The sequence below is a fragment of the Trichechus manatus genome, unplaced genomic scaffold, assembly GCF_000243295.1.
Source record: "Trichechus manatus latirostris isolate Lorelei unplaced genomic scaffold, TriManLat1.0 scaffold00083, whole genome shotgun sequence".
Lineage (NCBI taxonomy): Eukaryota > Metazoa > Chordata > Mammalia > Sirenia > Trichechidae > Trichechus > Trichechus manatus.
The window spans coordinates 1,540,074-1,567,287 of NW_004444019.1; the positions used below are offsets into that span (position 1 = coordinate 1,540,074).

The 27,214-nt window shown below is 36.0% G+C and overlaps 2 protein-coding genes and 1 pseudogene across 5 annotated transcripts in view; 1 reads left to right on the plus strand and 2 right to left on the minus strand.

Moving 5' to 3' along the window:
* The window catches only part of PHF3 (PHD finger protein 3), a 95,625-nt gene extending 89,295 nt beyond the window's left edge, over positions 1-6,330 (plus strand). For 2 of the 4 annotated variants that reach the window (XM_023735860.1, XM_023735858.1), the window contains 3 exons: positions 799-888; positions 3,349-3,544; positions 3,765-6,329. In XM_023735860.1, the coding sequence (XP_023591628.1) occupies positions 799-888; positions 3,349-3,544; positions 3,765-5,893 (2,415 nt within the window). In that variant the 3' untranslated portion in view covers positions 5,894-6,329. Of the gene's footprint in view, positions 1-798; positions 889-3,348; positions 3,545-3,764 lie in introns of all 4 variants that reach the window. The other 2 variants (XM_023735857.1, XM_023735859.1) reach the window with 1 other exon arrangement.
* A 5,217-nt stretch (positions 6,331-11,547) lies between these two features.
* The window catches only part of EYS (eyes shut homolog), a 1,981,143-nt gene continuing 1,965,476 nt past the window's right edge, over positions 11,548-27,214 (minus strand). The window contains 3 exon segments of the mRNA XM_012556965.2: positions 11,548-11,598; positions 13,103-14,295; positions 19,670-19,831. Coding sequence (XP_012412419.2) covers positions 11,548-11,598; positions 13,103-14,295; positions 19,670-19,831 — 1,406 coding nt within the window.
* LOC105756540 (serine/arginine-rich splicing factor 10 pseudogene) overlaps positions 26,323-27,214 on the minus strand; it is a 7,855-nt pseudogene continuing 6,963 nt past the window's right edge.

Consider the following 27,214-nt stretch of genomic DNA (forward strand, 5'->3'; position numbering starts at 1 on the left):
ACAAAATTATTTTCCTCTTTGAAGCTTAGTTTCTATATGGCTGCTTTCTAGAACTCTACCTCTGCTCTCTACTTACTTTTAATTTGATTAGGACTAAAATTCCAAGTAAAATATTTAAAGCAATCAATAACTTAAATAAACTTAATTAGATTTAATATTATTTGTTTCTTCTGATTTTTCTCAGTCTTCATGGGAAAAATAGGAACATACTGATTAAAGTTGTAAATGTTCTTAATGGCACAGTTCTTAATTGGTTTTGTGTATACTTATCTGTTTTCAGAAATACTGTGCTTTGTTAAAATGTAAATTTTACATTATAGCAGTGTACTGTTTTCTGAGTAAAAATATACTATATATAAATTTTATAGCCTCTGAAATCTAGCTGTTAATAATTAAGGAATACCCCTGCGTCTACCACCAAAAAAATGGAAGGGGAAAAATAGTCTTCCTTAATATTCTGAAATGTGTTGTACCCTTCGTGGATTGCTAATGTGGTATGTTTACTATCACTTCCCTTTTCTGTTCCTGTCTTTTCTGCTGCGACCTGGTATGACTTCAGTTCTCTTTCTTAATAGCTATATTTTGGGCATCCACTTCATTCAGTTGGAGTTGGCATTTGAGATAAAACCTAATGGTTATCCTGGTACTATATTGTATTTTCTAATCTATTTCATAGGATTTTTATTTACTTGTTTTCATTGTCATTTCAAATTAGTCTTAGAGCTAAATTTGTACAAATTATGAATATTGTAATAAATATATTCTGTATACATAATCACCTTTGTTTTTTAACCACAGGATCTACCAGATAGTATTCAAGTAGGTGGCAGGATATCACCTCAGACAGTTTGGGATTATGTGGAAAAACTAAAAGCATCAGGAACCAAGGTAAGGAAAGCTTTTTTTACTGTACCGGTACAGGTTAATGTTTGGAAGTAAACCATTCATAGTTCTTATGCAAGGTCCCAATACAGTCCCAATGCAAGGGAGCCAATACAGATTCTATAGCTACATGATATGCCTCACAAAACTGATCTAAAGTCATTTGCTAAAGCTTGAAACAACCCAGTATTTCTTATTTTTTTCTGGTATGCTTTTTTCGTGGCTTCTGTCAAATGTTTTAGAAGAAATACTTTAAAGTAAGTACTGAAATTTATTCTGGAATTTTGCCTTACTTCAACTTATAGGCAGTTGTTTTCATTAGGTCACAGGCTAAGCTGCTGCAACAAGGAGACTCTGAAATAGAGTGACTAAAAAATATAGAAGTGTGTTTTTCTCTTGTGTTAAGTAGGCTAGTCATTCAGAGTGATTAGGTGGCTCTGATTCTACAAGATCATCCAGAGACATCAGGCTCCTTCTTTGTTGTTATTCTCCTGTTTCCGAGAGTGTTGCCCTTATCAGTCAAACATTGTCAGAGCTGACTCATTAGCACCAAGTGGGAAAAAATGAGGAATGCATGTCCAGTTGTTGTAAGGGGAAGACCCAGAAATTACAGTCATCACTTTACTTCCTATAACTTCTATTCATAAGAACTTAGTCACAGAGCCTTACCTAGCTACTAGGGAGACGGAAATGTAATCGCTATTGGATGGCCATTTGCCCAGCTAGACATGAACGGTTGCTGTTACTAAGAGGAAAGGAGGAGAATCGATACCTGGAAATAGTAGCCTCTATCACAGTACTTCTTTTTTTTTTCTCTCTCTCAGTGTATTTTTCTGTCGTTTCTTTAATTCATAGAACATTATATACACAGGGAAATTAAATCATTAGAAGAAATCATTTTTCCTTTCAAAGGTGATAGTACCTAGCATATTATAGGCATTCAATAAATAAATCTTGAATTAGTGTTAATTTTCTGCTTCTCTTCTTGAAGGTAAGATTAGAGGCCTCTGGTTTTTCTTTAGGAGCCCTGCCACAGTGGTTAATTGCGTGAATGCTAACTGAAAGGTCTGTGGTTCGAATCCACCAGTCACTCCATGGGAGAAAGATGTAGCAATGTGCTTCTGTTAAGACTACAGCCTTGGAAATCCCATGGGACAGTTCTACTCTGTCTTATATGGTTGCTGTGAGTTGGAATCCACTTCACAGCACATAACAACAACAGTTTTTCTTTGGAATAATCCAAAATAGATGATCTTCAGCTGAAACGATTTTTTTTTCCAGTGTAGATTTTAGATTTTAAATTAGTACAATGTTAAAGTACAAATACACTTTGAAGCACTATAAAAAAGTTAAACCACGTTTATTTGCTGCTACTTTTCGTGGCAGTGAAAATGGGGAGGTATTATACTTAGACGTTTTGGAAATCATTCTTGTGTATACTCACATATTACTGTCCAACACTTCATTATGTCCCTATCTTGAACTGACTAGAACCCTGTAATACCAAAACCAGACCTGTTGCCATCGAGTCAATTCCGGCTCAAAGCGACCCTATAGGACAGAGTAGAACTGCCCCATAGGGTTTCTAGGGAGCTGCTGGTGGATTGGAACTCCTGACCTTTTGGTTAGCAGCTGACCTCTTAATCACTGTGCCACCAGGACTCCTGAACCCTGTAATAGTCATCACTAGTGTGTGTGTGTGTGTGGGGGGGGGGGGGTATATTTTTAAGATTTTTTTTTAGGGCAGTGTAGATGACAGACCTTTTATAAGAGGCAAAGCCATCATTCAGCTTATTCACATGTTTTCTTTAGGATCCTGCATGAGTTTTAAACCAGGTGTTCCCCATTTTGATTGTATACTTTCATGCAGAAGCGTTTACTTCTTACACTATGAAGTCAATACCAGTGTCTTTTGTATTTAAAACGAAGTCATTAACCCAGAGGCAAGCAAAAAATTTCTTGAGTAAGCCAAATAATTTTACAAAATTTATGACCCACGTGCATTAGAGGTCTTTTCACCCAGCCCCTCTTAATTACCTAAGAGCAGTCCTGGTAAGCTCAGTCATCAGTAGATTTTTGTGTTTGTGTGTATGTGTTAGTTGTGGGTGCTATTAAATCCCAGTGTGCCAAGAGCACAGGCATCCCCCTGTGGAGATCACAGCATTGGAAATCAGGATGTAGTATAGATGTCAAAAAACTTGGGTTTCAGTATCTTCTCTGTCACTGACAAGTTGTATGACCTTGAACAAATCACCTTGGACTTCAGTTTCTTATGGGAAGCCTTCACGTAAAACAAACCCATCAAAGGATCAGCAAAGATCTTTCCCTAAGGGGTATTTTCTTTCTGTATTCTTACCTGTATTTAAGTTGGTAAAATAGATACTTGGCAGGCATCATTATAAAATTTGATAGATTTTTTTCTTTAGGTTATTTTTTTAACAACCATTTGTTATTTTTCTTGAATAGGAAATTTGTGTGGTTCGCTTCACACCAGTAACTGAAGAAGATCAAATTTCTTACACTTTGCTGTTTGCATACTTCAGTAGCAGAAAGCGCTATGGAGTAGCGGCCAACAACATGAAGCAGGTTAAGGATATGTACCTGATTCCTTTGGGTGCCACGGATAAAATTCCACACCCTCTTGTGCCTTTTGATGGACCTGGTAGGTGTACATTTTAATGATCTGATATGATTTAAGTAAATTGGGAGGCAGGACCAAAACGAAAAAACTAACTCCGCTTTCTTTTTTGGGATCCAGTCCTGTAGGTGGCTTGACAGGGACAAGTACCCATTTGATCGCCTGTAGTAAGCTAGATGCAAAATGGTACACTTATTGTAATGATCAAAAATGACTAATAATTGATGTTTTTGATTTTGTACAGGGCTTGAACTGCATAGACCTAATCTACTGTTGGGCTTGATTATTCGTCAAAAACTGAAGCGACAGCATAGTGCTAGTGCTAGCACAGGTCATGCAGCTGAAGCTCCTGAAAGTGTACCAATGTCATTGCCGCCTGATAAAAAAAGTAAAATAGAAGTTTCTGCAGAGGAAGCACCAGAGGAAGAAAATGACTTTTTTAATTCTTTTACAACTGTATTACACAAGCAGAGAAATAAGCCTCAGCAGACTCTTCAGGAAGACCTTCCAGCAGCAGTTGAACCTTTAGTGGAAGTCACCAAACAGGAGCCACCAAAACCTTTAAGATTTCTTCCTGGGGTATTGATTGGCTGGGAAAATCAGCCTTCTACTCTGGAATTAGCAAATAAACCTCTTCCTGTGGACGATATACTTCAAAGCCTCTTGGGCTCTACTGGTCAGGTATACGAACAGGCTCAGCCAGTGATAGAACAGAATACTCTTAAAGAAATTCCGTTTATAAATGAGCAGACTAATCCAAAAGCTGAAAAAATAGATAAAATAGAAGAAGTAGCTGATGGTGAAGCCAAGGAGGTAAAAGTTAAAGTAGATAATCATTCAGAAGCTACAGGTAATTCAGTAGCAGTAGAAGAAGAGACGTCTGTACCGGGGTCCTCTTCCATCTCTCCAGGACTTTTAACAAATCTTAGTCTCAGAGGTAAACCACCAGATATTTCTACAGAAGCATTCTTAACAAATTTATCAATCCAGTCAAAGCAAGAGGAAACTGGGGACAGTAAAGAGAGGACATTAAAAAGACAGCTGCTGCAAGATCAAGAGAATAATTCACAAGATAACTGGACTTCAGATACTGGTTCTCCAGGCAGGTCTAATGTAGGAAAAGGAAGCACAGATGGTAATATGAGCTGCAATGACAGCCTTGTTGCTAACACAAGGTCCCCACAGTTTATCAACCTGAAAAGGGATCCCAGGCAAGCAGCAGGACGAAGTCAGCAGATAAGTACGTCAGAAAGCAAAGATGGAGAGAATTGCCGGAATGGAGAAAAACACGCTCCTCCTGGCCTGTCACAGAACAAGGAGCACTTAACAGAGCAAACCAGTGTAGATGAAAAGTCATCTTCTGTAGAGAAAAATTCATGTGTTCAGCAGAGTGATAATTCAAGTATTCCACAAAACTCAGCTTCAGAAGAAAATATACACACTTTTCAAACAGAACAAGCAAAACCTGTACAGGAGGATGTTTTAATGCAAAATATCGAAACTGTGCACCTGTTGCGAAGAGGATCAGCAGTAACAACATCTCATTTTGAAGCTGGAAACACATGTCAACCAGACTTTCCTTCTAAAAGCATCAACTTTACCTCTAGAAGCACCAGCCCCAGAACAAATGCAAACTTTTCACCTGTGAGGCCACAGCAACCCAACCTTCAGCATCTCAAGTCTAGCCCCCCTGCATTTCCATTTCCAGGACCTCCTAATTTCCCCCCACAGAACATATTTGGATTTCCACCACATTTACCACCCCCATTACTTCCTCCCCCAGGCTTTGGCTTTCCTCAAAATCCCATGGTTCCCTGGCCACCTGTTGTTCATCTGGCAGGCCAGCCGCAACGTATGTTGGGCCCCCTTTCACAAGCTTCAAGGTTTATAGGCCCACAAAATTTTTACCAGGTTAAAGACATTCGGAGACCAGAAAGACGTCATAGTGACCCTTGGGGTAGGCAAGACCAACAGCAGCTGGATAGGGCATTTAATAGGGGCAAAGGGGACCGCCAGAGATTTTATAGTGATTCACACCACTTGAAAAGAGAGCGACATGAAAAGGAATGGGAGCAAGAATCTGAAAGGCATAGACGCAGAGACAGAACCCAGGACAAGGACAGAGACAGAAAAAGCAAGGAGGAAGGGCACAAAGATAAAGAGAGGGCACGGTTGTCACATGGTGATCGAGGAGCAGATGCAAAAGCAAGCAGAGATGGTAGGAATGTAGACAAGAAGCCAGATAAACCTAAAAGTGAAGACCATGAAAAGGACAAAGAACGAGAGAAAAGTAAACATAGAGAAGGTGAAAAGGACCGGGATAGGTACCACAAAGATAGGGACCACACTGACAGAGCTAAAAGCAAAAGGTAAAATTTGCAGGCTGTTTCAAGATTACATTTAAATAGCTATTAAATGTTGTATCAAAAACTGTAAGATTGCCTGCTACGATTGTGCCATCTTTTAAATTTTTAATCTCGGTGGTTTGCAGAAAAATAAAATTCTGTGTGTTGGTGCAGAGCATCTGTACCAGTGCTCATCATCCCTTCTTCATACCAACTGTCTCTAGTTGTAGGAATTTAATATTTTTAAAAGTTTTACATTGCTGTATATTCAAAGATTTGTTTAATTAATAGGCAATAAAGGCTTAGAAATTTTAGTTTTATTCCATAATTGATAAATATGGTTAACTATGGAATATATTTACTGCCTCTAGTGAATGTCCTTTATATAATGACTAATTTGAGAGTAGTGTGTGCTCTGTAAGTTTGTTTTAAATTGCACTGTTTTTTTTAAAAAAAAAAAAAAACTCCAGGAGAACTACAAAAGCCAAGCAACTTCATAATCAGATTATACTAATCATTTAGTTGAGTAATTTTGACCAAGAATCAGAAGTCCAAGGAGTACATTTATTGCTTTAATCTGCATTCATTGAAGGCATTTTATTCCCATATACTACAGCTTTGTAGTGGGTCATTATTTTCCTTTCCATTTTGGCTCTGCAGAAACTTGAATACTTAAGCTTGTACATGATCTTGTGTTTTGCTATCCTTTTTACTGTAAAATGTAAATATTTTAAGGGATATTTTGATTCTAAATATGATAAAAGACTTTCTCACGTATTTTGTGTGTGTGATTTAAAATTCAGTAGTAAAAGAATTTCTTCTTCAAAGCTTTAGTTCCTTCAGACATTGTTCTTGTCTAACTCAGACTAGATGAGGAGAAACACACTTTTTAAAAATCTTAGATTATAGGCCATTGAAGTAAATAGAGAACTACCAATAAAAAACTGTGCAGCTATAGCCCACTCTATAGATATGTTTGTGAAAACTTACACATCATCAGATTTTGGTACACTGATTCACTAATCATTGTAAGACCACAGAACTTTTATTTAAGAGAAGTGTGTTGCAAATCTTTTTGTAAAATGTGTAACCCTAATTTGTTTTTAGGGTAACTGTACAGTTTCATATGCCACATTTGTTTGAAATAGAAAGCACATGGATGCTATTACTAATCCAGATCTAAATTTATTTACACCCAAAAGTAATACATCTGTATTGATTGCTATCATTTAAAACTATAGCTACCAAATGCTGCTGGCACTTGAGACCAAAAAGAAAAACCAATATTTTTACTTACCTGTACTAATGAAGAAAAATATAAATGACCCCACAGAATTAAGAAGATTGTCTGTTTTCCTAAAGAGTCTAAAGATTAGAGATTAACAATAAGTTTTGAAACTAAATTAGCCTTGCTATTCTAACTGGAGGGAAAAGAAAAGGGAATTCAAAACCAAACGTTTTGTCTAATTTGCAACAACTTGGCAACACTTTTTTTTTTAATCCCTGTCCTCTCAAGTTAATTATAAAAGTTCTGAAACACAGGACTTGTATTTAAATAAAATACGTTTAACTTTGGTCTGCTTTTCTTTGGATATTCACTTCTTTGAATAAAAGTCAGTTATTTCTCCAGACAAAACCTAAGGTCAGTCATCTTTTGCACTGTTAGGAAGAAATTGTCAGGTTTTATAAAAGAACATTATCATTTTTATTTCAGATATGTATGTTGTCATTAAGTCTGCTTTCACTGATTTATCTGGTTGGGGGATTGATCAGGCACCAGATTTCTCTTGCAAGGTACAAGAATGGATTAGCCAGTGAAAGAAAGCCTTGATGTCCGTTTCTGACTACCTCTCAAGTTAATAGCTTTGTATACACATTGTGAGGCTTAACTTAAAATTGTTCATGTCTTGTTGGATCTTGATATATATCCTTTTAAGAGAGGCAAGGCAATAGCCCTCTATTACTGATGACCATCCCCTGGAGTTACAGGGCTACTAAATGTTAGAACCAGGTCTTTTAACCCCTGAAATGCTGTAGAGAGTAAGGAAAGAATGGACATACTTTGAGGTATTCTTGTGAGGAAAGAGAAAATGATAGAAGTTTTCTGTGAGTAGATCCAGAGCCATTCTCAGTCTTTAAATTGTACCTACAGCTAACCTTTTACACAAATATGAATTAAATGAAGTTCATCTCTTTCAGTGTCTTCTATTTTAAGGAAAATTACTTATTTAAAAAAAGTTTGACATCTTTTAAAATTTAGAACCATTTTAAGATTCAGCTTATACGTAAACCTCTATTGAGTAACGTAGCATGGTGTCTCTATACCTTTAAAGTCCACCCCTTGTAATCCTTGTGGCAATAAGAAAGCCTTTGTGAACCCTCTGTGTGGCAGGCCTGTGTTGAGTGCTTTACATAAATCTTGCTTATCACTGAAAAGTGAAGACTTAGAACTAAGGAAACTGGTACTTAGAAAAGTGGAAAAACTTACCCAAGATTAGACTGCTATTGACAGAACTGGAATCCTAGCCTGTTTCCTTTTTTTTTCTCTGATGTCTATGTTCTTGGCCATTGTGCTCTGAGAATTGAGAAAGGGAAAAAGGAGCAAAAGTCTCCGTAGCATATACACCCTTCACAGTCCTCTTTCTCTGCATCCCACCAACCTGTCCAAAACGCTTCACTTAGCAACCACCCTTCCCCCACAAAAAAGAAACAACCAAAAACCCATTGCTGCTTTTGTACAGATGTACAAAGTTATTTTGACTACATCTTCCTGTGTTAGCTCCTTGATGGTGCTGTGACATATTACCAAAAACTTAGTGACTTAAAAGAATACACATTTATTATGTAGATTAGAAGTCTGCCATGAATCTCACTGGGCTGAAATGAAGGTGTCAGCAAGGTGGATTTCTTTCTAGAGGCTCTAGGAGAGAATCCGTTTTCTTGACTTCCAGCTTCTAGAGGTCACCCACTTTCCTTGGCTTATGGCCCCTTTCTCCATCTTCAAAGCCAACAACAGGGCTAAGTGTTGTTTTACATTGCCATCTCTGATTCTTCCACTTCTAAGGACCCTTGTAATTACACGTCCCCCCTTGATAATCCAGGATTATCTCCCTGTTTTAAGGTCAGCTGATGAGCAAACTATCTGCAACCTTAATTCCACTTTGCTGTGTAGCTTGTTTACAGGTACCAAGGGTTAGGACATACACGTCTTTGAGGGGCCTTTCTGTCCACCACAGCTCCTGATTCACAAATTGTAGCTTAGTGGTAGGTGAACTAATAAATTTTTGGAGTTAGAGAACATCTAAGGCAATAGTATGTGTTTATGCATGTATGTTAAACATGGAAAACTAGTTCCTTTGTAATAGCTGTCTTAAAGTTTATAAATTACACTTCAATGTGTTACGAGAGCTTGCTAGTGAACCAAATTTTATTAATACGAATAATGTACTTAATGTTTGGCTATACCAGTTGCACTATCCCTGTCTCCTCAAATCCCTCTGAAAGAGTAGTCAGGTTACTACTTACTAATGACTGCAGCTGGCTCCCTGGTGGTGTAGTGGTTAAGAGCTCGGCTGCTAACCAAAGGGTGGTAGTTCAAGTCCTCCAGCTGCTCCCTGGAAACCCTGTGGAGCAGTTCTACTCTGTCCTGTAGGTTATGAGTTGCAATCGACTCAATGGCCACGGGGTTTTTTTTTTTTTTTTTGGTTTAATGACTGCAAAGAGCAGAAAACATAATCCGCATTTGATTTCTGTCTCCCAAAGCAAAGTGCGTAAAATTCATTACTGCTTTTAAAGAGGTGCCAAATAGCCTGAATGTTTGATTCCCGTTTCACACAGAATTTTAGTAATATGTATAGCAAGAGGGTAGTAGGTGGGTTGAAAAACAAATATTAGATCAATAGCTAACTGTGTCTTGAAAACGAGTCTGCTGTTTAATTTTATAGATGCAGAAGAGTTACAGGGGAGTTCTCACCATATGTACTTAAAAGGGCAGTGAATCCAGTGTATCTCCAAACATCCCCTATCTATGAAATAATTCACACCAAAACTGTCTTAAAATATTCCTTATTTTAAAAGAATACTTTTTTCCAAAGTAATTTTTTCAGGAATATTCTTTTAAAAAGCAGTCCCTGGGTTGTGCAAACAGTTAAGCCCTTGACAACTAACTAAAAAGTTGGCAGTTTGAACCTAACCCAGAGGCACCTTGAAAGAAAGGCCTGGTGATCTACTAAAATATCACAGCCTTAAAAACCCTATGGAATGCAGCTCTACTCTGCGACACATGGGGCCGCCATGGGTCGGAATTGACTCAATGTCAACTTGTTTGGTTTTTGGTATTTAAAAGGGATCTTTGAAAAGTTAAATACTATTGTCATCCTCTGGTATTTAGATATTTTTTAAAAAGTTCTCGTTTTACATTAAACTTTCAGAATCATCATAACATTTGTATTAAAATTGCTTTAAAGGGTCTATTATTAATCTTTTTTTATTTTGTGTAGGAAAAGCATATCACATAGGAAACCTTCGACACCATTTTTACTAGGATAGCAAAAATGAGAATGTTAATACACCACATGAAATTTCTGAAGTTTTAAGGTGAAAAATATTTTCACCAGTTCATTTTGACTTAAACAGGAGAATCTCTAGGTAGCTGTTTTCAGATCTTTAACAAATATTTATTGTGTGCCTATTCTGCAGGCATTTACTAGATGGTGAGCAAAATAGGAAGGTTCCAGCCTGTTGGAGTTTGTAGTGTGATGTAACCAAAAACCAAACCCGTTGCTGTTGAGTTGATTCCAACTCATAGCGACCCTATAGGACAAAATACACTGCCTCATAGGGTTTCCACGGAGTGGCTAGTGGATTCAAACTGCCGACGTTTTGGTTAGCAGCTGTAGCATGCCATAGCTCTTAACCACTGTGGTAGGAGACTAATAAATGATCACATCTGAACATAAAATTGCAGCTATGAGAAGAATCTTTAAAGCAGCAGTTCTCAAACTTGTTAGTTTCAGGACCCTTTTACTTTCTTAAAAAATTTTAAGAACCCTGAAGAGCATTTATTTATATGGGTTATGTCATTATTTAGCATATTAGAAACTAAAATAACCAACTTTACAAATATTTCATACAATAATCCCATTACGTGTTAAGTAACATTTTTATGAAAAATTCCAGACTAAATCTAATTTAATGTGTCATTTTTATTTTTGCACATCTCTAATATCTGATTTAAGACATTCTTGTGACTGCTTCTGCATTAAATATATTGAAATATGTCATTTTATTTGAAATGGGAAATACTGACTTAACATGGATTTGTCGTTGGGAAAGGGAAGACCTTGTGGATGCCCTAAAAAGATGTGGGGGATTCTCAGGTCCGTGGACCACACTTAGGAAAGTGCTGCTTAAGTTAAAGACATACTGTTGTATGAGAGAATGTATGGGACCCTAGCCTAGGGAAATAGATCCCTCATCATGACGGAAGATGGTTCAAGCAAAGTTTCCCTGAAACTTCTGTAACCTTTAGACTGTCTGTCTTAGCTTTATACATAAGAAGTGTATATCTTTAAAATTAGATTTGATTACCAGCTACTAACAGGAATTTTTTTTACAGCAGTTATCTTCATAATCTCAGTATTTCCTAAGTCAAATGAAACTATAGATCAAAACAAATTTAGGTCAAAGTTTTTCAGCAGATATTGGGTAGAGTTTTATTTTGAGTGGATTCTGCTTAAAATAAAAAAAAAAAAAACCTTCAAATCAATGAACAGACACTCTGCAATTATATCTTACATTATATTCTGCCCATACACTTCCTAGTGTTAATAGGAACAGTATATCTGCTAGCAATTTGTGTCCCGTTAAATGGTGCCGAAGTTCTTAACTTTGGTCCTAGGGTCTTCCAAGAATGTCTGTAGATTTCTGATTGGAATGGAATGGCTAAAATAACAAGACCAAAACAAAACTAAATTTCTTCAAGTGATAAATTACTTACCTAGCCTCTTTATAAAGACTGGAATCTACGCATGCAGAGTTTGCTTATTAATAGTATTGAGAAGAAAAATCTATTCCTCAGTCTTTACATCTGTGAACCCTTTTCTCCTTTTACTTGATGGATAATTCCCTACTTGTAAACTTTAAGTGCTGCTCTTGTGAAGATTTTTTTTTCCCCACATAGATCTAGATGTTAGTACTCTCTGTCAGTCATGTGCTATAAGATGCTTTCTTGGTGGCAAAACAACAAACTGAAAATGCTAAGTAACAACCAAATACTAATAGCCATTAATACTAATAGCCACTAATACTAATAACAGTTTGCATTGTTTGGGCGAAGGGTGTAAATACTATTCTTAGTTATACCAATAACTGGTTTGGGCAAAATAGACTTTCTCAAGTTACACTTTTAAAGGTACAGATATTATCAGGACAATCATTTAGAGCCTCTTCTGTGCTCCATTTTACAATCTATAGGCTTGAAAATGTAAATGTAAATGTAAATTTTATTTCTTACATTTAGTTATACAAGTACATGGGTTAAAAAGTCAAGTTAGTTCTACAAGGTGTATAAACAAAAAGTAACATACGTCTGCACAACTTTTCTTTCCAGAGGCAACCACTTTCAATTCTTCTAGACATTACTAAGAATATTTGCCTTCATATTTCTAATCAACATGTATGTGCCATTTTTTGAAAAGTTAACAAATACTGTCTGTTGATGTCTTGCTATAACAGAGAATTTAGCTCTCACGAGCCCACTTTCCCGTCTTTCCCACATTCACTCAATTATTTTTGTTTTAAGTCTATATTCAAGTTTTACAATATTAAAATCATGTAAATATTCATAGCTGAGCCATGTAGTATAATACAGTTACATATCCTTGTATAATTTTTCCCCCCTCTGGTTAATAACTTACTGTTTATTTTCTTATTTTTTAAGTAGCTATCACTAATTTAGTCCTACTTGAATTTGGTTTTAAAACATTCACAGATGAATGAACACTAAATAAACTCAGGAGTTAAAACTTAGGAGTCAATACATTTACAGATAAATTTAGGGAAAACAACCAAAACTTTAGCTGTATTTTACAAGTTTATCAAAAGATGTGTTAGTATTTAGGCTATTTCAGGTAAAAGTAAACAGAAGATTCCCAGTAAATAACTTACCAAATAAGTAACTATCAAAATAACTATATATATTTTGGATATTAAAATAGCCAATGTTAGCTTTTGTAACCTAATTCTGTTCATCTCCATTATAAACATTGTATCCTTCTGATTTAATTAACTCAATTTTTTTTGAATCCTGGAAAAACACAACATCTTTAATTTTGCCAACAAAATTTCTTTTAAAAGTCTCCTGAGTGACAATATTTACCCTTCGACCATATTCAAAGCCCCCTAAATAACTAACACCCTCATAGTTTAGAGCAACAAAATTTTTGCATGGGTCAGTATTTTCAGAGAGTATTAAATTGCCATCTAGGTAGGCCTTGATAAGAGTCTGATTTTGAATTATAATTACATGATGCCATTTGTTACAACAGAACGTGCCGTTGTTATGGATCACAGACGCAAAGATTCTTTCTCCTAGGTTAACTGCTATTTTCAAGGTCTGATTATGGAGACCAATTGCCAGAAAATCATTTTCTTCATTTTGAGCTTTTCCCATCCATAAAATTAAGCCCTCTGTTTCAATAGTACTAAAATTGAAGGATACAGTAGTGAACTGAAGGTTTCTCATTCTGTAATTTGGATCAATGTACTTAATGTAAGAATTACCTATAAATTTTGCTGTTGAAAATGAAATTTTGTTTTCACAATACCTTCCTACCCAACCTAAAGGACACAAACAACTGTAAGAAAATGATTCGTCGGGTACACATAGAGATTGATGGAGACATAGATTATTCAAACAGTACACAGATTGCTCACATGTATTTCCAGTCCAATGTGGCAAACATCTGCAAGAAAAAGTTGTGCCATTTACTATGCATTCACCCCCATTTCTGCACACATTGTACCCACAAGCTGTCCCATCACAGTCACCTACATTTGAACCACGTTTTGCTCCTAATTCGGTTAACTGTAATTCTTGATTATTTATAATAACTTCTCGAATACAACCTTGAAAACCTACAGGTTCATTTGCTACTGCCATGGGATTTACAAGATTCAAGGATGACACTCCTCCAATATAGAAATCTGTATTTATATTCAGGAAATTCATTTTAGTGGTAGCTTTTTCTGTTACATTTATCCCATCCAGATCCAGGTAACCTTCAGCACCAACTCTTCCTGCTTTAATCACATGCCAAGTACTTCCATTAATAATTACTTTTTGAAGAGTTTCAAGAATGATAGTTCTGCCACCAAGATTGTAGCGAAATTGAACAGAACTATTTACTAAAGAAATACATAAAAAATCACCTGTTAAGAAAGAAAGAAAGCATTAATCACGAAACAGTGAAGTATTTCATTAAAAAAAATTCCCCTTTTGATAACTTTTTTATTTTGAAAAAGCAAATCTTGATCCCAATGAGAATTGTATTTTCAATATAAGATTGATTCGTTCAGAAATCCTACCCAAAACATTTCCCCCTCCACCTAACATTTCACTTTTGGGCAGCCAATAAAAATTTCTTCCCTTTTCTCATCTACGAAGATGCCTTAGCACAGCAAACCTCTTCTTTCCTCTTCCTCCCTCCACAGTGTCCTGCTGCCTCACCTCCCTCCCAGACGGTATCCTTTTCTCGTACTCCCTTTTGTGGTCCACACCAGAACATTCTAGGATGGTGGGAAAACCTGCCAGCTCCACATTCCTACACCTCTCATTTCCATCTGAGAATAGTAGGTGAGCTCATGCAAAGAATGGTTCTCTCATTTTGATCATTTTTCTATAGAGAATTTCTAGTGAATATAATGCTCTATGTCATTACATCTGTGATTGTTTTATTAGTATCTGCCTTTTCCTCTAGCTTGTAGGCTCCGTGAGAACAAGATCTGTGTCTGATTTGGCCCAACATGTTATCCCCAGTACCTAGTACAGTGTCTGGTACATAAATAGATGCTTGATAAATAATAATTGTTGAATGAAGGAATATCTTTGTTGAGTTGTAGGGTGAGATGACTCAGAATATTTCTCAAATACTAGTTTTAGGTTGAAAGCTAAAAATACATCTTTTTTCTATGACGACATGAAAATAGTTACAACTAATGTGTGTATATAATATACATATCAACAAAAGGAAGGAATTCAGCTTATTCACATACTAATTTCTAACATGAACAACATTTTAAATATAAGGGAAAAGAAGCAGCATTACAAACTTCCAGTTTATTCAAGGAAAAATGCATATTGGATTATGTTAAATTCTTTTATTCCTCAAGAAACTTGAAAGATTAAACATAATTGATATTTTAAAAATTTATAATATCCTGAGTATGCTTTGTGGTTTACAAGTGAACACAAACCAGTTTTTTCTCAACAGCATTATGGAAGAAGCTTCTCTTGCTACATAATGTATTTTAGAATTCCCCTGTAATAAACAAACTTACAGTTAATAGCTGTATTGGAATAAAAAACATTAAAAAAATGTGGTCTATAATATTACTGGTCAAGTTGCCAACTAGAAGAAAGAGCAAGGAGAATAGCTTCCATGAAGGAAGGCTTACTTTAACAAGGCTCTTCGAATATGTTCTTGTTTTATGAAGAATTAGCACAAAAAGGATCTTCTCTCCCTCTGTGGCCCTGAAAGCTATAATTACTCTTGTAGCTGTATTAGCAGCTTCTTATCATCCAGACCTTTTATTTGAGTTAATTAAGTATGGTGTTCTAGCCATGGGTCATGAATTGGTATTAAGATAAGTAAATGTTAGAAGCCTACCACTAGTGGATAGCTCTTACAAGAAACAGAGCTCAGAAATGGGATGAAGATCATAAATGAATTTACCTTGGTTATTTAATGCCTATTTAATTATGGCTGGGACCCCTCTTTTCCTCCCTCCTGGGCTGCTACCATTGCCCATCTCATCACCTGCCACTCTACTGTGCTTTAATATGGATCTTAGAAGCTTTATAACACCTGATGTTTCAAAAAGACTATGGAAACAGCATATTAGGGAGATTTTTATATACTTACAGTCCCTGAGTTACGAATGAGATCCGTTCCTAGGTCTGTCTTTAAGTCGAATTTGTAGTTAAGTCAGAACAAGTACATGTGGTTTGGTTTCTTATTTACTGTCAGTGTGTTAAATGTTTGTTTTAGTATATAGTACATATTTTACTTTTCTATGCATATAAAGGAGCCCTGCGGGTGCAGTAGTTAAGAACTCGGCTGCTAACCAAAAGGTTGGCAGTTCGAATCTACCGGCTGCTCCTTGGAAACCCTATGGGGCTCTGTCCTATAGGGTCACTATGAAACAAAAAAACACTTCCAAACCACACAATGTTTTCATGAGCATCACATAGTAGTGTGTGCATTCATTATTATGAACCATTTTATGTATTTAACGCAAAATTTTAATATAATAAGCTTATGGCAATCTGTTCTTAAGTATGGGTTATCTGTAAATCAGATGTTTGTAACCCAGGAACTTAGTGTACTCTTTTCTCTAGAAAAGGAAAACAAAAGTAATTGATCTCTTACTATTTAATTGTTTGAATATGCTTAATTTCACAGTGAGGATGACTAGGCTTTTTTATACACATTTATTTGAGAGGATTATAATTATATTGAGATTAATTCAGGACATCTGTGATTAATTTATACTTAACACAATATTGCTAATTTTTTCACATAAAAAAACTCATTTTAAGACATTAAATAGTGATATTAAATTAAGATGAACAAGGATTAGAGTCTTGTCATCTGTTTAAAGTATCTTTCCAAGATCAGAGATCTAAAATCAATTGCAACAATTATAAAATTATTTTCAAATTTTACACCGTTTCATCTTATTCCAATTACTGACCTGTAGAGAGTTAAGAAACTTTGTTAATTAAGAATTTAACTATCCACATATGAAAAATTAATTGGCTACTGATATCCTAATTTTCAGTTTTTGACATTGTCTGTGAAGAAATTATTTTCTCAATATTGTTTTTTAAAACGAAATGTTTGGGCATTTTTTACTATTTTAAAAGAGAGTAGATTATGAAGGCTTGGTTAATTTTTTACCTCAGACATAGCTCTTAGAGAAGATACAAAGTACAGGATAGTCACCTTTATTTTATGCAACCTTAAATAAACAGGTTTCCAATAAACTATGTAATAAAGTTGTTACACCATTTAATTGAAAATAAATAAGCTTATGCCTTTCACCTGATAATTATCTTTAGGTGAGTCTAAGAATGTAAGGCTTAGAATTTTTTTTTTTTCCTGGTATCAGTGGAATTTTTTTTATGATGCTTTAATCGAAAGTTTACAATTCAAATCAGTTTCTCCTACAAAAATTTATACACACATTGCTATGTGACCCTAGTTGCTCTCCTTATACTGTGACAGCACACTTCTCCTTTCCACCCCTGATTTCCCATGTCCATTCAACCAACTCCTGACCCTCTCTGCCTTCTCATCTTGCCTCCAGACCGGAGCTGCCCATTTAGTCTCATGTATCCCCTTGAGCTAAAAAGCACACTCCTCATGAGTATCACTTTATGTCTAATCTTTGAACAGTTGGCCTCAGGAATGGTTTCAGCTCTGGGCCAACAGAGAGTCCAGGGGCCATGTCTTCTGTGGTCCCTCCAGTCTCAGTCAAACCATTAAGTCTGGTCTTTTTACTAGAATTTGTGTTCTGCACCCTACTTTTCTCCTGCTCTGTCAGGGACTCTGTTGTGTTCGCTGTCAGGGCAGTCATTGGTGGTAGCCAGGCACTATCTAGTTCTTCTGGTCTCAGGCTGATGGAGTCTCTGGTTTATGTGGCCGTTTCTGTCCCTTGGGCTAATATTTTCCTTGTGTCTTTGCTGTTCTTTCTCCTTTACTCCAGATTGGTTGGGACCAATTGATGCATCTAATATGGCCACTTGCTAGATTTATTTAAGACTGCAGACACCACTCACCAAAGTGGGATGCAGAACATTTTAAAGACTCAGATTTTTAGGTATTTTAAAAGCTTTCGTGATTTTCTTACATAAGTTTCAAATACACCATCAATCATGTCATGAAATTAATAAATCTATTTTCATCTCTCTTTGTCAATAGTATCTAATGGCAGAAAAACAGGAAAATCTTTGTTGTCTATGACCTGAAATACATGCTATTGAATAATAGATGTAAGAAAATGTGCCCTTGCTCTCCTACATGTGCTACTTACTGTGTGAGTTTTGTGTTTAATACACGCAAACACAGATACGTATGCAGTAATTATAAAACCATAGTACAACATTCCTGGCCAGTCACAATCCTGAAGATCTCTTGATTTTCTGCCCTTGTCATACAAAGTGTCCTGCTTATATGAACCTTGATTTTTTATGAGTGATAAAATTGAGATTGCTTGTCTTTTAATGTCTCTTGAATTGTAAATGGAAATTTTCCCTTTGTTTATGATTCTCCTACTTGGCATGTCATAGGGAGATTTAACTTAATCATGAATTTAAAACCAAATCGCAAATATTTTGTAGTTCAATCATGTTATCTTTTAGCTTTGAAATTATCATCTCTTCTCTTTGAAATTATTTTTGAAGGTATTTCAGCAGTACATTGAGATGAACCATTTTGTCTAATTCCCTGACATTCTCCTTACTTAGCAGAGTATTAACATACCTTTATAAGAACTACTTAGATTATGAAAATCAGAGCACTGTTTTGTTGACTATAAGAAACAATATAAACCGATTTATTTCTCAATACCAAAGTTTCATTTTCTGTGAAACAAAATGAGAGAAAAGCCAAATATAAAATTAAAAAAAAATATATATTTATATTCTGCAATAGAAGTGTAACAATATATCAAAAAGCTTTTGTAATAATTCTGGGAAAATGTATTATGCAAGTGAAAATTAAGAGTAATATAATAAAAACTCAAAAATAAGTTTTTAAAACTGAGATACACTTCTTAAATATTTTTATCTCACATTGTTTTATGATACATGTGCACATTTTATAGTTCAAAAAACACTTTTTATAAGCTTATTTTGAAACATGGAGCCTAGGTTTGCTATTTGTATGACAGAAGAACTTAAAGAGAATTTTTTGAGCTATAAAAGTGGATGAATCTATATGAAACATGTCAGCTATGACTTCCTTTCATTTATCTTTTAAGTGCACATTTTGTCCCTGTTTTGATGTAGGACTATAATGCATGACTTCAACTCCTTTTTTGATGGGATTATTAAAAAGTTGGGAGTTCCTGAATGGTGCAAACTGCTAAGCATTCACTGCTTCAAACCCACCCAGAGATGCCTTTGAAGAAAGGCCTGGTGATCTGCTTCTGAAAGGTCACAGCCATGAAAACCCAATGGACCAGAGTTCTACTCTGACACACATGGGGCTACCATGAGCCAGAATTGATTTGATGGCAACTTTTTTTTTTTTTTTAATAAAATTGTGCATATACTATATATAGATTTCGCTCACTTGAGTTTTAACAATTTGGTATTTTATTAGCATTTATATTTAGGGAGTCTAAATTCATAGACATATGCTTGCAGGGACATTAGAATAGAAAAGTACGAAGTGTTTACATATTTTATAGGCCAGGTGACTTAAAAAAAAAAATGCTATTAAATATTCCTTAATAGACTATTAGGAATTCATTGGATTTTTTTTTTTTTTCCTGCAAACAATGGTCCTGCCACCCTTACCTGATTGTGCTTGTAAGTGTTGTGCCACATAAAATAGGATGCCATTTGCAGAAATAGGCTGGAACTGTAATTTAATATGTGTCTTCTTCCGAATACGAAAGGAAGCAAAGGACATCCATGATAATTCATTGCTTCTGAAAGATGGGTCAGTTATAGATAAAGCTAAAAAGCAAAAAACAAACAACAGAACACTCTGAGTTGTCTGCTAAATTTCAAAAAACAGTATTTCTCATTAAATACAACAAACTGTCCACATAATTTTCGTTTAAGAACTTACCTTATATTACTCTATTTTCCATGATTTGCTCTTCGGGGAATACACTGAGTCTTGGTAACTCTGTACATGAGTCTGTTCTAAATCCCACTAACTGTAACTTTTTCTTACAGGGCCCATTATTGAAAAGCCTTCTATTTTTTTTGTGATAACTATATCCCTTTTGGCTTGTACCTTATGGTAAAAATCCTCTGCCATAGATTGCATTATAGTGAGGCATAAGAGCCATAGGAATGTCTGACATTAATAATGCCTTCAAAGAGATGGTTCAAATAATGGAAAGTAGAAGGCATCACTATCTGAATTATTTTTCAGTTTCTGTATTTCTGATTCAAATATAGAGTGTAATGAAGTCAAGATACATTTTAAGTGATAACATAAATGGAAATAAATGTCAATTTACCTGACAATAATTCATGTCTACACAGAAAGTGATAACTCTTGGGTTTTCCCCCATCAGCATTAAGCATGTTGTTGTTAAGTGCTGTTGAGTCGGTTCCTACTCATAGCAACCCTATGTACAACAGAACGAAACACTGCCTGGTCCTGTGCCATCCTCACAATATTTGCTATGTTTAAGTCCATTGTTGCAGCCACTGTGTCAATCCATCTGGTTGAGGCTCTTCCTCTTTTTTGCTGACCCTCTGCTTTACCAAGCATGATGTCCTTCTCCAGGGATTGGTCCCTCCTAATAACATGTCCAAAGTACATGAGATGAAGTCTCACCATCCTTGATTCCAAGTAGCACTAAGACAATTTATTTTGATATGAATTGTAACAATCATTATACTGATTTATAATCACTCATACATTATTTGTTGGATATGGATGACCAGATGGGGAATTACGAGGAAGAAGGGAAGTACTGCACATTTGGCAGCTTTCCTCTCATTATGGAACCCATATTACTTCCTTCTACCTTATCTGACGATGCTTCTTAGAGTGTGTGTTGATTCACCACACATCTTGAGCCATTAATCTAGTTTTAGACTTTTCTCTCTTTGGACCGGGCCTGTGCTAACTGTTGTCTTTCACTTTTAGACTGATAGGCAACTGGTATTTATCCAGGTGGTGTTGGCATTTGGTGACTTTTAAAGCAACTGCTTTCATTCATTTTGATTTACTGCTGTTCACAGTGGTGGAAGTTAGAATTACCTGGTGTGGTTGCTAAGCATGCAAAGTCCTATACCCCATTCCTAGAGGGTCTGATTTATTAAAGCTGGGATGAGGTCCAGGAAGTATACTTTTAAATAAATACCTGAGATATTTCTATATAGGTGTTCCTTGGACCACGTTTTCATTAAAAAAATGTATTAAAGTTTATTTCAAGAAAAAGGATGGTTAAAAAAGTGGGTGACTTTTTGAAAGTTTTTTGTAAGTATTGCTAAAGTAATGCATGCTCACTATAAGACATTCAAACAACAGAATAGTGTAAAGTTAAAAAGCGAAATTTCATTCCTTCTCTCCCTATTCCCAGGAACCACTGTTAATTAATTGTATATATGGAGCCCTGGTGGCACAGTGGTTAAGAGCTCAGCTGCTAACCAAAAAGTCGGCAGTCTGAATCCACCAGCCACTCCTTGGAAACCCTATTGGGCGGTTCTACTCTGTCCTATATGCTTGCTATGAGTCTGAATTGACTCCATGGCAACGGGTTTGGTTTGTTTGTTTGTTTAATAGCCAGATTTTATTTTTTGATGCACATACAATTATTGTGTGTGTATATATAGTACCTGATTTATTTTTACATAAGTAAACACATATACAGGGAGCCCCAGTGGTGCAATGGTTAAATGCTAGGCTACTAATCGAAAAGTTGGCAGTTGGAACCCACCAACTGCTCCGAGGAAGAAAGATGTGGCAATCTGCTTCTGTAAAGATGACAGCCTTGGAAGACCTATGGGGTAGTGCTACTCTGCCCTACGGGGTCACTATGAGTTGGAATCGATTTGGTGGCAATGGGTTAAACACACATACACCATATGTAATAAACTTGCTTTTTCAGTCAATGATGTATCTTCGAGAAACTTTGATGTTAATATATTTTGCCTATTGCTTCTAAATATTTGCATAGTGTTTTATACAACGGAGATACCATAATTTCCTTAGCAATTCCCTTGTTGATGGAGAGCTAAGCTGTTTACAATTACATGCCATTTATCCTTGTTTTCCATTCTACCTCTTTGGCTGCATGTACCTCTAACAGTCTTCTAAATTTTAATAATTTCTCAGGGCTCTCCTAACCCTCTCCTCTTGTCTTTCCTTTCTATTGGTAGTTTCTCATCTAGTTCCATGGCCTCAAAATTAATAAAAAAAATTATCAAAATTTTTATCTTGGTCTAAACCTCTTCTCTGAGCTCCAATCTCATAGCGCCATCTGTCACTGATGTCTCTTCTACGATGCCTCCATCATATGAAACTGAACATGTTTGAAATTGTGCTCCTGAAAGGTATTCCTCTTCCTCACATTAGTAAATGGTCCTCCCTTCCACCCAGGATTTCATAGAGAAACTTGGGAGTCATCTTTGATTGTACCATCTCCAACATATCCTCTCCCTTCTCCAGTCTAATGCATCAGTTAAGTCTTGTAGATTTTATCTGCAAGGTATATTTCATATTTATCCATATCCTTCCATTTCCAAGGCTACCATTCAAGCTGAGGCCACCATCGTCTCTTCATTAGACCTTGCAATACACTCCCGATTGATCTTTTACTTCTTCTCGTAACTTGCTCTAATCTATTTCAAATAGTTGCCAGAAAAATGTTTTTAAAACATAAATTAATTTCTGTTTAAAACCCTTCAGGACTTTTACTTAAATGATCCAGATTCTTTACTATGGCCTCTGAGGCTTTGCATGTTCTGGCCTCCTATTAAAACCCCAACATCATTTCATCTGCAGGGCGTCCATGTACAGTTGTGCATGTTGTGCACTGCACAACTCCAGGGGGTGCTGTTCACATTGCAGTCTATATGAACAGCGTTCCCTGGAGATGGTCAATGAACAACATACATGGAAATATTGTGGCCCTGTTTGTCCACTTTTCTATTTGTTCATTATGCTCCAGATGCACTGGTCTCCTTTTACTTCTGAGTATGCCATAGTCACCAATACTGCTGGAATGAATATACTTCATTGTACCTCCTTGGAAACATGTAAAAAAAATTTCTCACATGTAAATGTGTAAGAAATAGAGCCATTGGTCATAGTGTATGTGCATTTTTAGAGTCAATAGATGCCACCAAAATACTCTCCAAAGCATCTGCACCAATTTATACTCCAACCTGCAGCGGATGACAGAATACACTTATCTACATCCTCATTCACACTTGAAATTATTGAAATTTTAAGTTTTAGGCAATCATACAGGTTTTAATTTTATTTTTAATTTGCATTTCACTGATCACACGTGAAGGTGAGATTCACCAAATTTCTTGGTCTTTTAATGTATATTTTTTATTTATGTCTTGTTTAAAAAAGGCCTTGGTTATAGGTATACCTTATATTTTATGCAAGTAATGTGCACCTTCTGCATTGGTTTGCCAACTGCATCCTTCCCCTGTGAAGTATTTTCATAAGTGCCACTGTGCCAGTGTTTTTTACATGTTGCTGTAAAAACAAAATTAGCATAGTGCGCTTACAAAAATACCTTACGGGGAAGGATGCTGTTGGCAAACAAACGTAGGTTGTGTGCATTATTAGGGTAAAATATGGTAGTCTCCTATACTTTTAATATTATAGACTTCTTAAATTTTTTTTTATGTAGCCCTTTAATTCATGTGGATATTATTTTGAATGGCTTGAGGTAGGGATCAAACTTTTGTTTTACAAGTTTATTTGTTTTACAAGTAGATAGCTAATATTAAAAAAATAATGAATAGTTTGTCCTTTTCGTTAGAGTCAGCATTAGGTCTTTATATGATTTCATCATCTTCAAATTAACATGTTACAAATAACTTTTTATCCAGTTTATCCCATTTGAAAAAGTTTGTGAGAGATATTGATGCAAATAAAGAATGTGAGTAGAAAACACCTATCAGACTAGGTTTTGTGGTGGTACCTATCTGGCTTTACTATATCTTGGCTGCACTGAATGCCTGGGAGTCATCTCAGGAATGCAAAAGGCCAGTCAAGACGATGAAAGATTTAAATAAGAAAATTAACATGTTTAATATAATGGACATATAGAACAAGAAGCTGAACTTCTCAATACACATTCTTGTCAAAAACACATGGAATATTTACAAATACTTACTACATAGTGGGCCATAAAACAACCCTCAAAAAATACCAAGGCATTATATTACACACACATTTACAGATTTTTTACAAAGCTAAGTAGCCCTGATGGTGCAACAGTTAATTGCTTTGCTGCTAACCAAAAGGTTGGTGATTCAAATCCACCCAGCAGCTCCATGGGAGAAAGACCTGATGATCTGCTCCCATAATGATTGCTCCCTTAAAAACCCTATGGGGAAGTTCTACTCTGTCACACGGGTTCGCTATGAGCCCAAATTGACTCAGCAGCACCTAACAGCAATAGCAACATGGTCAGAGGAAAAACAAGTTAATCCTATCTACCCATCAGTAACAGGTAGCACAAGGCCTTATAATGGTCAATTTAATCTGCACATTCGAAGCTTTTTGTTTTTCAGTCTACATTATGTTTGCTGTGTCTAAACTTACTTGTCCTTCATTTTGTTTTTATTATAGCATGTTTGCTTAATTTACAGGAAGCAGAAAATAAGCTGGGTCTTGTTTTGATCCAAACATTGATGTTTTAAAGATTGTACACAATATTTGTTAAAAAGAACATATAAAAATACCTAAAGTGAAAGGAAAAAAATGATGAAGTAAAAGAGCTAAACAGATTTCAAAGGTCAGCTCGAGAAGACAAAGTAAAGTATTATAATGAAATGTGCAAAGAGCTGGAGTTAGAAAACAAAAAGGGAAGAACACACCTGGCATTTCTCAAGTTGAAAGAACTGAGGAAAAAATTCAAGCCACTAGTTGCAACACTGCAGGATTTTACAGGAAAAATATTGAACAACACAGGGAGTATCAAAAGAGGATGGAAGGAACCCACAGAGTTGTACCAAAAAGAACTGGTTGACAATCAACCATTTCAGGAGGTAGTATATGATCAAAAACCAACAGTACTGAAGGAAGAGGTCCATGCCGCACTGGCAGCATTGGTGAAAAATACTAGAAATTATAAATGGTTGACAGTATCACTTTCTTCTTTATAGTCAGATATTGCCAGGTCTACAGTGATAACAAAGAACTCAGAGATGTCACTCTTACCTAATATTGACTAATTCTTTTTCCAAAATTATTTTAAATTTCACGGCACCAAAGGATCACCTAGCAATGGGAGTGTTGTCTTTCAATTTGCCTCCCATTAAATAAACTGAGGTGTAATAATATGTCGTAAGGTGTAAAGAGCAAGCCTCCTTCATAAAGAGGTAAGCAGCTTTTGAGACAAATGCACACACCAAGTGAGTGATGTAAGCATCAAAATTCAGTTCTTTTCCATTATCCACACACAGTCAAAACCTACTTCAAAACAATTTACTTGCTTCTAACAGCAGTAAGAAAACTAAGCAATATTATGGTCAACAACGTCCTTAAAATTTAGAGTAACTACAAAATGGCATTCTTTCCCCCTTAATATTATTTCTGCCATTGTTGATCTGCTCAAATTTTAGGTGAGTTTTTCCTGACATTTCTATGTTTCAAATCTTCATAGAAACCAGAAAAAAGCAGTGAAGGCTCCATGTTTCAGTCAAAAACTCAATCTCTCTGAAAATGCTACTTAACCCAGTTGGCATCATTCCCCAAGACAGTAGGGCTAACAGAAGAACTATTCCACACTGCAAATCGAAATAAACTTATCACAGGCCTAGACATTTTAACAAGTCATAAAGGTCCACCCTGAATCTAAATGTGTTCTGAGCAATCTGTGTTGTTCTGTGGCCACAACCTCACTTCTGTATCATTCTATCTTATTAACAAGATACATTTCTAGGTTAACAGTTCTACCAAACATGGATTGGAAGTTTATTTTTAATAAGACAATGTTGCAAATTACAGTCAACCAACATCTTTTCACCAATACTTCAAGCATAAAAAATGAGAATCTTTACAAAAATATACAGAGACACCACAAATTGGTAGCTGCCCATGACATTAAACAAACTGGACTTCTTAGAGTGTTTTCTCAATAGCATATCATTTTAATTATAACCATTGCCTGGTACAGTGTTTTAACTAACAAGTGTTTTTAGGAATCATTGCAACATTGTATTCCGGATAATTTAAGTAAACCAAGCTATGAGTAAATGAATGATACATGCCTAATACCATGGTTTATATACTATTAGTGGCCACTGGATGTAGGACTAGTCTAAAACCTTGATCTAGATCTTGTCCTAGACCTAGACTGTGATCTTGACTGAGATTTGGGTCTAGGTGGTTCTTTTTTCCTTTATTCCTTTTCATATCTTGAGCCAGACTTATAATATGTTTTGGAATCTGTTTTAGAGGTGCCTCTAGTTTTGGTGTGAGAAGCAGACCTAGAACGTGATTTAGCCTTCATTTCTTTCTTGGGCTGGGACTTGGACCGTGATCTTGAATTGGATTTAGATCTTGAAAAAGATCGATTTCAGTGTTTGAATCTATCATTGTCGGAATGGCTTCTGCTAAGCCGTGCTCCTCCAGTAGGTCTATTTCTAGGGCTGTAGTCAAAAGATCGCCCTCTTGATCTCCTTTCACAGCTTCGGCTTCTAGAACGTCTGTATGTGTCATAATCATAGCTTGAAGAACTGTATACATTCCTCCCTTCCTTGACTTTCATCTAATTTGGCGTCTTCTGATCCCCCTGGGCAAACTGGATTTCAATTTGACGTCCACAAATCCATCTTCTGTCCAAATTATGTAAAGCATCTTCAGCATCACGAACATCCTCAAATTGGACATAAGCAAATCCTCTTGGACATGGAGTGTAGAAACCAAGTGGGACATACAACTGTAGGACCATAACGACCAAATTCTCGACTTAAATCTTCTGACCTGGCGCAGTCAGCCACGTTCCTCACGAGCAGAGACATGCTGGGGGTGGGGGATGCAGGCAGCGGGACGTGTTGGCGCCCGTGAATCTCAGCCAGGGGTATTAATAGGCGCCGCAAACCATCCGAGGTTCTTGACACAATACTCCTTGAGCTTTTTTTTTTTTTTTTTTCAGTCTCATTGGTCTTTTTTTTTTTTTTAAT